The sequence below is a fragment of the Phycodurus eques genome, chromosome 16 (assembly GCF_024500275.1).
Source record: "Phycodurus eques isolate BA_2022a chromosome 16, UOR_Pequ_1.1, whole genome shotgun sequence".
In the NCBI taxonomy this organism is placed as follows: domain Eukaryota; kingdom Metazoa; phylum Chordata; class Actinopteri; order Syngnathiformes; family Syngnathidae; genus Phycodurus; species Phycodurus eques.
The window spans coordinates 5,255,001-5,267,755 of record NC_084540.1 but is presented as its reverse complement, the minus strand read 5'-3'; the positions used below and the strand labels follow the sequence as shown (position 1 = coordinate 5,267,755).

Sequence of the window (12,755 nt, the reverse complement as noted above, 5' to 3'; positions counted from 1 at the left end):
ACTGAGCTAAATGTTGGAATTATCCATCCATCCATCCATCCATCCATTTTCTGTACCGCTTCTCCTCACGAGGGTCGCGGGCGTGCTGGAGCCTCTCCCAGCTATCTTCGGGCGAGAGGCGGGGTACACCCTGAACTGGTCGCCAGCCAATCGCAAGACACACAAAAACAAACAACCCTTCGTACTCACATTCACACCTACAGGCAATTTAAAGTCTTCAATCAACCTACCATGCAGGTTTTTGGGATGTGGGAGGAAACTGGAGTACCCAGAGAAAACCCACGCAGGTACGGGGAGAACATGCAAACTCCACACAGGCGGGGCCGGGATTTCAACCCCGGTCCTCAGAACTCTGAGGCAGATGTGGTAACCAGTCACCCACCATGTCACCTGTTCAAAATTTAAAGGACTTATTTTCAGTGAAATAATAATACATTGGCTGCGATTGGCTGGCAGTAGCTGGGATAGGCTCCAGAACGCCCGCAACCCTAGTGAGTATAAGCGGTACAGAAAATCGATGGATGAATAATACATTGGATACTCAGTTTTTATAATGTCTCTATCATGAGCTATCCTAGTAGTTCCTGTTTTGGAGCTTGGGTGGCACTTCACGCCCCACTCGTTCTCTCTCTCCCTTCCCTTTAATCAGCACCGCCTTGGCCGCGCACCTGTCTTCAATCAGCCGTCACCATCTCTGCGTGCATAAAAGCCTGCTAGATCTTGGAAATCCTTGCCAGAGTATTAATGGTCCACCGGCCTTGCACGGTAACGTAAGCGACGGCTTATTTGTATTATTCTGACTCCCATGTTCTTCATCGTCCTCAGTGCTCCACTTCTTCCACCATGGCGCCAAGCCATCCACCTGTTCACGCCACCGCCTGCCGCATGTTCCCCGTCTCGACGGCCTGCCATTACGCCTCAGAGATCCCATTCCCACTTCCATCCATCCATCCATTTTCTGAGCCGCTTCTCCTGACTAGGGTTGCGGGCATGCTGGAGCCTATTCCAGCTATCATCGGGCAGGAGGCGGGGTCCACCCTGAACTGGTTGCCAGCCAATCGCAGGGCACATACAAACAAACAACCATTCGCACTCACATTCACACCTATGGGCAATTTATAGTTTTCAATTAACCTAACATGCATGTTTTTGGGATGTGGGAGGAAACCGCAGTACCCGGCGAAAACCCACGCAGGCACAGGGAGAACATGCGAACTCCACACAGGCGGGGTCGGGGATTGAACCCCTGTCCTCAGAACTGTGAGGCCTACTCTCTAAAACAAATACCTTTGTATCGTGAAAGTCTCTGGAATAAAGAACTTATTTTCAGATGGAAAAATGTTTCCCGGCACTTTCTGCTCTGTGTCAAGGTCTAAAGTCGTAAACGTATCACATTGATTAATTATCTAGAGTTAACAGAAAGTTGTAATGTAACAGTTTCTCCAAACACATATACTTGGTTGATGGAATGGTTTTAGCATGTTTAATAAAGTCGAAGAATATCAAAGTGGCCCTTGCATCGTTCAATTTTCTGGATGCGGCCTTTGAAGGAAAAAGATTGGATGACCCTGCTTTAAATTGTCATAGGTAGGAATGTGACTGAACGCTTGGGCTTAGATCTCCTAACCTTTATATTACCCTCTTTCCTTACTTTTTTAAAAAAAAATTAAATTCAACTCTACTTTTTCTGTCATTTCATGAGGGCTAATCTCTGTAAATCGGTTAACTTTGTCAGTGGCCAATTGCTTTAAATATTGCTGCTGTAAAGGATTGTGTTAGGAATATCTCCTTTCATAAAGGTTGGTCAGGAGTAACCTATGCTAAACGTGCGTTAAAGGTTGCATCCATGCACATTCCCTAACATTTTTTTTTTAATTTGAACTGCCTTGCCTCCTAGTACTTACTAAATAATCTAGCTCTGATAGCAGAGAAAAGCGGAAAAGTAAAGTAAGCGGGGATAGGCTCCAGATCACCCACGATCCTATTGAGGATAAGCAGCGTAGAACATGGAAAAATAATATTTACAATAAATCAATTAACCAATGAGTTAGTCTTTCTCAGTTAGAGTTAACTAATACAGGTGCTTGACGGGCACTTTGCCCACCCTGTGAGTAGACGGATTGATGGATGGCTAGAAAGATAATTCATCCCTCAATTGACAAAAAAATATTACTTAGGGCAGCATTGAGGAGGAAATAAAGAATGTATACCTAATATAAGTGGGAAGAAATAGATTTAGATTTTGCATGTTTATTTGTGGTAAGTAAGTAAAGTCCAATTATGCAAAAGTATTTATGTTAGTAGTGAAAAGTGGGTTGTTGACAGCAATACGTAACGGGAAAAGGATGAATTATAATACGTATACCCAATATGTGCAGTGGATGAAACTGTTGATATGCATAATATTGTATGTATGCATAGTATTTATTCATTTTTGTTTACAGTATTTATTTATTTACTCATTTATTTGTTTACTTATATTCACTTTGAAAGTCTTTTGAACAATGAGTATAAATTGGGAGGGATAACTATGGATAATATAAACAGTGCATCGTACGTACCTGTATGATAATATGCATAATATTGATTGAACATGTGTATGTCCTATGTATAACAATTTTGCACAGTGTCCAGAAGTATGCATCTCCCACACAGCTTTAAACACAGACATAAAGACAAAACATTCACACTCGCATTCAAAACTATGGACAATTTATGATCTTCAATTAACCTAACATGTTTTTAGAATGTGGGATGAAAACGGATGTTTTTCAGCTCTTATTATTTAATATCAATTAATCATTAATTAATAACATGAATAAAACATTGCTCTGTGTATAATTGTTTATTTTATTAATATAATTATTATTTAAATTAATCAACTGACAGATTATTTAATGAGATTAAAAAAATCTTGCATTGAATTTTGTTTTTATTTTAGGGGTAGAAAAATACTAATTAATGCAACAAATATTACAGGACTCTTGAAAATATAAATGCATAGTGGGTCGGATCAAATCCTCTAATCTAATGTTCTGTGATGCAAAACTGTTATATTGTTGAATAATTCAACTGTGTATAATTATGTGAGAGCTTGTGCGTGTTGATGTTACATGTAAACGAGGAAGAGGACACAGACACGGCAGAACATCAAGGTACAGAATATTACAGCATCCCAGTGGGTGCTGTATTTGATGCTTGATGGCCAAGTTGATAATTAATTCCACCAGTAGTACATGAGGTCAGTTTCTGCATTCTTGAAAAATAACAGTTGTCTCTTTGGATTTAAAGACGGCCTGTGTTAAACAAGGTCCACTGGACACAGAAACATGTATGGAAATGGCATTGAAATGTATGTACCTGGACGCCATCAAGGAAATAAGCGGTAGTTGAGCATATTTAGATGTGTAGTTAATTATTGAACCCTGTATCTCTTAGAGGTTGGCTCTGAATTGAATTAAGTTGGTCTGGGGTTGGTAGTGTGGCTCAGGGGTATACAGTAGAACACATTAGTTTCAATTTTTCACAAAAAGATCACTGCTGTGGCTATCTTCATCCACTGGAGGACACGCTGATCACTTAAATTACTACTAACGTCTTAAATGATGTTCTGAAATTGGCTGTTACTTAGGATTTGATGCCTGATATTGATGCAATTTTGAAGGCTAAAAGCAAAGTTAGCTTACTTCACAGAAAAAAACCGCTGTGCCACCTTTGCATTGTGAAGAATACAGTTCTGTGAAAACGAATGCCTCCTGTAGAAATATAGACTGAATATTGCAGAATATTAGTCCACACCTTCGGTTCAAAAGAGATTAGTTTAGTGGAACACTTTTATGTTTTTTTCCCCCTGCACTGCCACATGTATGTCTTTGTATGTATACAAGGCAGGAGGACAACTGCACCCTCATTCTGAAAAGTTCCTACGCTAGTTTGTATGGTGTGATCAGTCACTTGAGGTTGTCAAGATTTCCAGATGCATGTGGAAATGTATGGAAATTTAAAATGATTTCCAGATCATAACGAGTTAGCCTTTGCCCAAATTATTAATCAAATGAAGAAAAAAACTAGTATAACAGTATTTATATGTACTTATTTCTGTTAACACAATCAACACAGTCAAATATACAACTATTAACAGCAGCATGGCTCAGGTGGTAGAGTGGTTGTCTCCCAACCCAAAGGTTGTGAGTTCGACCCTCAGCCCTTGTGACTGTGTCCAGGTCTCCTTGAGCAACATACTGAACCCCCAGTTGCTCCTGATGCCGCGTCATCAGTAGGTGAATGAGGAGGCAGTGCTAAAAGACTTTGAGGTCCTTGAAGGTAGAAAACTGCTATACAGGTGAAAGCCCATTTACCATTTAACAAAGGGCGGGACTTATAAAAAAATGGCAGTTATTTTGTGAAAAACAAAATGAGACCAAGATTAATCATATTAAAACTGTTTTCCACTATCAGTTAACCTATAACCTGTACAGCTCTAATGAAAAAGATAGAGGGAAAGTAAAAATAAATAACTGAAATAATGTGGTTGCACAAGTGCACAAACCCTCTTATAAATAGGGGTGTGACTGTGTTCAGAATTAAGCAATGGCATTCAAAATCCTGTTAAACGAGGGTCAGTACACACCTGCCACCATTTAAACCATTTTTGTTAAGAAATTTCCGATTGCTCATATGATAAGGTTGGAATAAACGGAGATTTTGTTTTTAAATGGAATTGTTTCCACCCCAAAAAATAGGAACATTTGTGAATTGCCGTTATTTATGGATTATTAAACCACGTACATACTGGTCCGGCCCACTTAAAATCAAATTGGGATGAATATGGTACTGAATTAAAATTATTTTGACAGCCTTGGTTAGATGGACGGAAGCACGTTAGCTGCACAATTCTTAACTGAAGGAGCGTGCGCGTGCACGAGTACATCGCGCGGTCACGCTGTAGTGCTGCTGCTGTCACGAGCTTGATCAAGGCAGCGGGGTAAAGGCTCGAAGAATTAAAACGGACAAATATTATTCGACATATCTCCTTTTGCCTTTTTTTTAGCCTCACGCTAAATACTCAAAGGCTACGTTGTTTTTGTCGCTGGCTGACAACAAACTGTTACTGATGTTGTTTCACTCAACCGGTGATGTATCGCAGCATTTGTACGCTAAAGCTAGCCAGCTAGTTGGCTAGCTGTTGAGCTAGCTGTACGGCGCTTGCGACTCGAGGATAACTTAACGGCGTATTCCAGTGTGTTATTTTCATTAACGCCTCCTGAATTGCTACCTTTACGCCCGCCTGCAAGATATCAACACAGTGCGAGGTTTTATCATACAATTAAATTTCTACTGTAGCCGTGTTTCATGTTATTCGCGTTTAATCCTCGCTCGAGAAGGATTGAATGAAATAGCTTGACATATAGCCAGCGGAAACGAGCCACTTAACGGGGATAAGGTTTATTTACCGCGCTTCGCCTTGATTGTCGCCATCCAGCGAACCTTACAATCAGGACCATCTAGCCTTCTGCATAAAGCAACATCATCAGAAAACACAAAATCCTAAAGTTTTTTTTTTTTTTTTTTTTTTTTTTACGGTCGACTGGCAGTGCTAAGTAGCTAGCTAGTCCTACACTTCAAGTTGCCGATCGTCCATTCCATCACAGAAGCTGACCAACAGAGGTTATTTTTTTCCACTTTCAGGCAGAATAAAAACCTGCAAAAATGCCGGCTGTGTCGAAAGGAGATGGGATGCGCGGATTAGCTGTTTTCATTTCGGACATAAGGAATTGTAAGTGACCTTTTCATTTTTCATTTTTGCATGCTTGTTGGCAGCCATCCACCAAAGCTGATAAAATCGTTTGGATTTCTCTTGTTTTCCACCCCCATCTTTTTTTTAGGATTGCTTAGTCTAGCAAACAAATGTGCGTTTTGCAGTTGCATTGTTGAAATTTGGTGTTTGTCTGACTGTTAAAGTCCAGAATAGCCATCCATACATGGTTCTTTTCACTTTGGTGTCATACCATATTAGAAAAACATTAACACATTCCAATGTGATTGGGGGTGGTTACTGTCAAATTACAGAAACAAAAGAGCTTGGCTTTCCCCATTAAAGCAGTGATTCTCAACTGGTGCGTCGGTGTGAAATGTTGGTGCCCAATTTCGGGTGGGTAGCGGACAGGTAAAAATTACAGGGTCCCCTGTTTACCACAGTACCGACATACAAAATTTTGAGGTGACAGATGGATATTTACAGGAATAGTGAAATATTTAAAGTGTATCCCAAGTTGTAGAAATTGCCTATTATTTGGAAAATAGTCTCCTCCAAAAGTATTGGAACAGCGTCAATTCCTTTGTTTTTGTTGTGTACTGAAGACATTTGGGTTTCAGAGCAAAAGATGAATGAGACAAAAGTTCAGAATTCCAGCTTTTAATTTAATGGTATTTACATCTATATGTCTTAAACAACTCGGGACAGAGCACCCTTTGTTTAAAACCACCCACTTTTCAAGTGAGCAAAAGTATTGGAACATGTGACTGATGGGTGTTTCTAGTTGCTCAGGTGTTGCCTTTTAGATTGATTGCTGAAACATTAGTGCTTGTTTTTGGCTTTGGGTTTCACTTGTGGAAACTGTGTTTGCTGTTAAGCAAACATGAAGACCAGAGAGCTCTCTAGGAGAAAAGCAAACCATTTTGAAGCTGAGAGAAGAGGGAAAATCGATAGGAGCTATTGTACAAACTGGGCATAGCCAATACAACAGTTTGGAATGTCCTGAAAAAGAAAGTACGGGTGTACTGAGCAACAGACATCGAACAGGTCGGCCAAGGGTATCAACAGCAATTGATGACAGAAACATTGTGTGAGCTGTGAAGAAACATCCAAAACAGTCAGTCAACAGTCAGTGACATCACTGCCAACCTCCACAGGGCTGGGGTGGGTGAAGGTATCACAATCCACTGTTTGAAGAAGACTTTGAGGGAAGAAATATACAGGCCATACCACAAGATGCAAAGCACTCATCAACAAAAAGAATCGGAGGGCCAGATTGGATTTTGCAAAAAAAAAAGTATAGAGATGAGCCACAGAAGTTTTGGAACAAAGTTTTATGAACTGATAAGACCAAGATTGATGGGTGGCTTCAAACAAAAGGTGCTCTGTCCCGAGTTGTTTAACACACCTACATGTAAATACCATGAAAGGAAAACTGGAATTCTGAACTTTTGTTGTCTCATATTCGTCTTTTGATCTGAAAACCAAATGTCTTCAATAGAAAACAAAAATAGGAATTGACTTTGCCGTTCCAGTACTTTTGGAGGGGACTGTAATATTATATTGACACACATGCATCAGGAATGTTATTACTTGTGATGTAAACAACAATTTCCAGCAGCATTTAAACCGCCTCTAACATAAAATATGCCATCAGTGTTTTTATAGCATAATAATCCAGACTGTTTTAACGGTTGCTTTGGTCCGCATCCTTTGTTTGCTAAAAAGAAAACAAATATTGATTTTGAACTTTTCCGAAAGAGAAGAGCGAGTGCAAAAATATTTTTGTACATGCAGTATTGCAGTTGTCATATCTTCATCATCAGTCTCTTAATCAGGTGCTCTGAAAAGCACTTGGTACATAAGAAAGCATGTGTAGTTAAAATATAAATGTTTTAAAAGGCTATTTTTTAACAATATGTTGTCGTGATTTACTATCGTCTATTAAAGTGGGTCGTGACTTTGAAAAAATTGAAAAATGCTGTTCTTGGTAGGACATCAGTTGAGAAACGATGCACTAGTACATCAGTTATGTTAATTTTGCAAAAATTAACTGTTTCCAAAGTGACCCCAGAATACCAATCCCACAATTGAGTTGGATTTTTTTTCTTTTTTGCATGATCTTGCAGCAAAACATCAGATAAAACACCACGTCTTTAGAGCTATAACTAGTTACTTATTTTACATCATTATAAGTAAAAAGTGTCTTTTTGTTGGTTACATAATATCAATATGATTTTCAGTATTACCATAAAATGTATTGTAGACTTTGAGCTGCAATTGACTGGTGACCTCTCGCCCATAGTCAGCTGGGATAAGCTTCCAGCTCACTTGCGACTCTCGAGTACAAGTGTTATTGAATATGACTAGGAGATTTGAACAGTTCGAACAGTGAGATTTATCCATCTTTTAAATGCGGGTCAGCTATATGAGAAAATTCACTTCATATTACTCATCCAAAGCATTAAACCTCTTCAAAAACAGAGCAGTTATAAGTGGATGTTTTTTGTTTTGATCATTGGAGATGGTATTACTTTCTACTTTGTATCCCTTGAATGCTAACTTAAAAGGCAAAAAAAGCAGAAAATGGCTGCATTTCCATCCATCCATTTTCTGTACCGCTTATTTGTTGGGAAAATGGATGTAAATGAGTGATTGTGATCTTGAATGAGAATAAGTTGGACTTTCAACACCCCTGTATTTTTTGGGGGTGGGGCATATTTTAAATTATTCGTTAAAAATCGACTGTTGGAGTGAATAGTTTTTAGAAAATGCATTTGTGGGTTTCCTATTGCTGCACAGAACCATTAGAAATGGTGAGAAACAGTTTAATCATCTGACAGGATTCAACTGATTGGCATTCTGTATATACATTTGAGGAATATGTAGAAGTAGAATGGCAACTCCCAGCTTTTTCGAAATGTATATATTGAAGCATTTGGTTGCGAACGAACTCTAGATTGACCTGGGCTGACAATGCAAACCAAAAGGAATACTTAAAAGAGAGTAAATAAAGTTAAAGTAAATTCTCACTAAACTCAGACAGTTTGCATCTTCTCCCAAGGGACAGAAAAACTTAACATTGCACACATTGTATTTCACATACAACAGAGGTAATTTACTCAAGAAGCAAGTACTTCTAATGTACAATACTGTACAAAAATGTAAGGCCACCACTAGCTTTCGTTTGTGACCTTTCTCACTCTTGCTATTTTGACATCTGTAAAAGTATATTTACAGTTCTCAGGACTAAACAAATGAGTAAACTGTTCATCACTTATAGTGGTTAAGAACAGTGGTGTATGGTGCAAAGATGATTCCAATAACAATTGAATGAGGCGTCTGGCCGCACCAAATAATAGTCCCCCAGAAACAAGGGTGCAGACAGTCTGGCCATCATCCTCCATAAACCAGGAAGTAGCTTGCTATTTAACAAACAGATGGACAAACAAACACAATTAACGACACTGACATTCAGGTTATATATGGTTATCATAGAATTCCCCCCCCCCCCCCCAAAAAAAAGAGAAATAGAGAAATGCAACTTACTGTATATCAGTAACGTGAAACTAAAAACATGAATGTTTTGTGCATTAATTTTAGAGAGCGAACAGTAAGAAGGAACTAAGCCTGTCATGATAATTACTATGTCGACTTATCGTTCGATTAATAAAATGGAAAACAATAGTTTTTCCAGACTCGATATATGGTCATTGTTGTGGTGAGCCGGCGTGCGAATCACACAGTCAACCGACAGAGTTGGACGCCCTTGTCGGAGTTGGCTCCTTCCCATACTCCACAGCCTTGCGCCAATACTTTGTAGCTTTGCTCCATGTGCAGCGCGTAGATTCACACAACAGACACACTTAAGGGAAAGTTAACCTGTTGTATTCGCTGGATCGGCAGCGAGCTAACAAGCTAGCTAGCGAAATAACAAGCTGAACAGGTCGCTCCACCGCTGCGAAGTCGTCGAAAACGTCAGTGCCTCTCCGAGTTGCTGTGTTAGTCCCCAATTAACACAAACACAGGAACGTTAACTGTTAAGTATAACCTCAATGGCACACCTTACTCAGCCAGTAGATGACTACAGCGAACATCAACATACAGTGGGTATGGAAAGTATTCAGACCCCCTTAAATTTTTCACTCTGTTATATTGCCGTTATTTGCTAAAATCCAGTCATCCATCCATCCATTTTCTGAGTCGCTTATCCTCACAAGAGTCGCGGGATTTGCTAAAATCATGTCAGTAATTTTTCTTTTCCTCATAAGAGCCTTGGTCACTGTGGCTGAGCTCCAGAGATGCAATCGGAGCAGCTGTGTGACGTGTGCAACGTCGTCATGACTGTCATGTCATATATCAAGATGGCGATCTGCCGTCTATTCAGTACCGGACTATTCAATATTAAATAAATAATAAAAAATAATACGGCCGACATTATTATTCAGCGGTATTAAAAAATATATAGTTTGTGATAGTTTTTGGGATAATGTCTTAAAAAAATTATCGTGACAGGCCTAGAGGGAACAAATGTCACCAAATTAATTTTTCATATACAGTATCCTGTTGAATCTAATTGTTTTTTCTTTTTCTTTCACACACCAGGTAAAAGCAAAGAAGCCGAGATCAAGCGGATCAATAAAGAGCTGGCCAACATTCGCTCCAAGTTTAAAGGGGACAAAGCTCTTGATGGCTACAGCAAGAAGAAATATGTCTGTAAGCTGCTGTTTATCTTCCTTCTTGGCCACGACATTGACTTTGGACACATGGAGGCAGTCAACTTGCTAAGTTCCAACAAGTACACAGAAAAGCAAATTGTAAGTTTCCGTGAGCGTGTGTTGATGAACTGTGGAACCTCTTAATGTCAAACACAATCTTGCTCCAACCATAAATAACGAATACTCAAAACACAAATGCTGTTGGAACACAGAGACCATACATGCAAATCAGTTGCCTTTCGGTGAAATTCGCTGTTTTGAATTCAAAATAGGCCATTTACGTGAATCGTATAGATCCGAGGATTTTTTTCCTGGGGGGCTGTTTCGTGCTCCTTGAACGCTGGCAGCTAGATCCATTCCGCACATCCACCATCCACACACAGATGTAATTTCTGAATATTACTCCGCGGTGGACTAATATGTGAGCGCATTGGCCTGAGGTTCTGCCTGTGTGCTCGGGATCTGCTTTGGATAAGTCACATGAGTTGACAAGACCAGAAAAAACACTTCCGCCGCTTCAGTTGTTAAAAAGTAACAGTACTTTTACTCCGTTACAACGATCTAAATGTCACTCACCACCTTTTTTGATACATTTTTGCTTATTTATCAACTATTACGTGCGTGAGGCTACGACTTCCGCATTGGACGCTGTTTGCGTCAGTCCAATTGAAGCGGAAGTGACGTTTAAGGTTCACCAATCAAACGACAGTCACATGATCTCACACATCTTCTATTGGGCTTCCTGGGCACGAGATAAGACAGCCTGGCTGATCGTCATGCCTGAATGGCCACCGTTTTGGGAAAGTCGTCGTTACCATGAAGGCAACAGCACGCTACTCTTGTTTACACTTAGATGAACAAAAACAACAGCTTTCATGTATTATAGAATTTGTCTGGCACTGTCTGCCCAAACGTGGATATTTCAGCTCACTTATAACTTTAGAAAACACTGTGCAGTAAATTGCAGATGATGTTGTTGTAGTTTTGATTGTGCATATACACACACATACGCACGCATGCACACAGCAACATCAGAATTTGCACATTCACATTTTACTTTGTAATTTTTTAAATTGATAAAAAAAAAGTTACTCAATATTTACTCATTACTTGAGTAATTATTTCACTGTACACTTTACTCTTAAGTAATTTTTTGGAGGACTATTTTGTCTTGAGTCACATTATTGTCAAGTTATACTTGAGTACAATATTTGGCTACTCTACCCATGTCTGGATCCTCTATTGCTACTCTTACGTCGAAGCAACATTTTTGCTCATCAGATCAGCCAGTGTCGTATTTGTTGCACTGGTCTTTTGTATTTTCGTGTTGAGGTGCTGCAGGTCGTGGCCCTGGTTGTGGTCCCAGCGGAACCGCGAAGCACACGTAACGTCGGCGACAAGAGCTGATCCGCTAGTACGTCTCGTATTACCGTAATGTGTATATGTGTATAATGCGCATTCATTTTGGGAGGGCGCATTCCCCCCCCCCCAAAAAAAAAATTGTCAAAAGTCAATTATATTATCATTATACATATGCATAGGGGCAAATGGAAAAAACTTTCACATTTTATAATGTCTAGTGGTTATGTGTATGTATATATATATATATACATATATATATATATATGTGTGTATATATGTGCATATATATGTGTGTGTGTGTGTGTATATATATATATATATATGTATATATACATACACGTGTGTGTATATATCTTTGTGTCTATATGTCTGTGTATGTATATATATATATATATATATATGTGTGTGTGTGTGTATATACAAAAATATGTGTATATACATAAAAATACATGTGTGTATATATGTGTGTGTATATATATATATATATATATATATATATAAATTTAATCACAAATGTAAAATGAACGTTGTGTAACTGCACCAAATCAATGTTCTGAAGCGTATAATTTCATGGAAGGTAGACACTACACGTCCCAACCTCCCCCACAAAAATTAGGTTTTTGACCATCCGTGTTGACAGAACTGGGGATCAAAGACCTTGGTGTCACTCTCCACACACAGGGCTTCATTACGGTATCACAGTTTGATGCTACTTTTATAACCCACATACCATAAACCTAACTGGCATCATGGTCTTTATTTCCAAGGGCAAGCCAATGCTCGACATCAGTTTTCCTAACTTTTCCTTTAGGTGGTGTACCGTACGTCATCTAACATTTCCAGATTTACTGTTTGGTTTTGACCGTTGTCACAGGAACAGGAAACATTGAGTAAGCAGAATCATGTCAGTCGTGTTTTTT

The 12,755-nt window shown here is 39.1% G+C and overlaps 1 protein-coding gene across 6 annotated transcripts in view; it reads left to right on the top strand.

The window, feature by feature from the left end:
• Nucleotides 1–4,921: 4,921 nt before the first annotated feature.
• ap2a1 (adaptor related protein complex 2 subunit alpha 1) overlaps nucleotides 4,922–12,755 on the top strand; it is a 75,461-nt gene continuing 67,627 nt past the window's right edge. For 5 of the 6 annotated variants that reach the window (XR_009770099.1, XR_009770100.1, XM_061701096.1 and 2 more), the window contains exons 1-2: nucleotides 4,943–5,776; nucleotides 10,361–10,572. Coding sequence is in view for 4 of the 6 variants with exons in the window: in XM_061701096.1 (XP_061557080.1) it covers nucleotides 5,710–5,776; nucleotides 10,361–10,572 (279 nt within the window). In the remaining 2 variants the exon portion in view is untranslated. Of the gene's footprint in view, nucleotides 5,777–10,360; nucleotides 10,573–12,755 lie in introns of all 6 variants that reach the window. The other variant, XM_061701092.1, reaches the window with a different exon arrangement.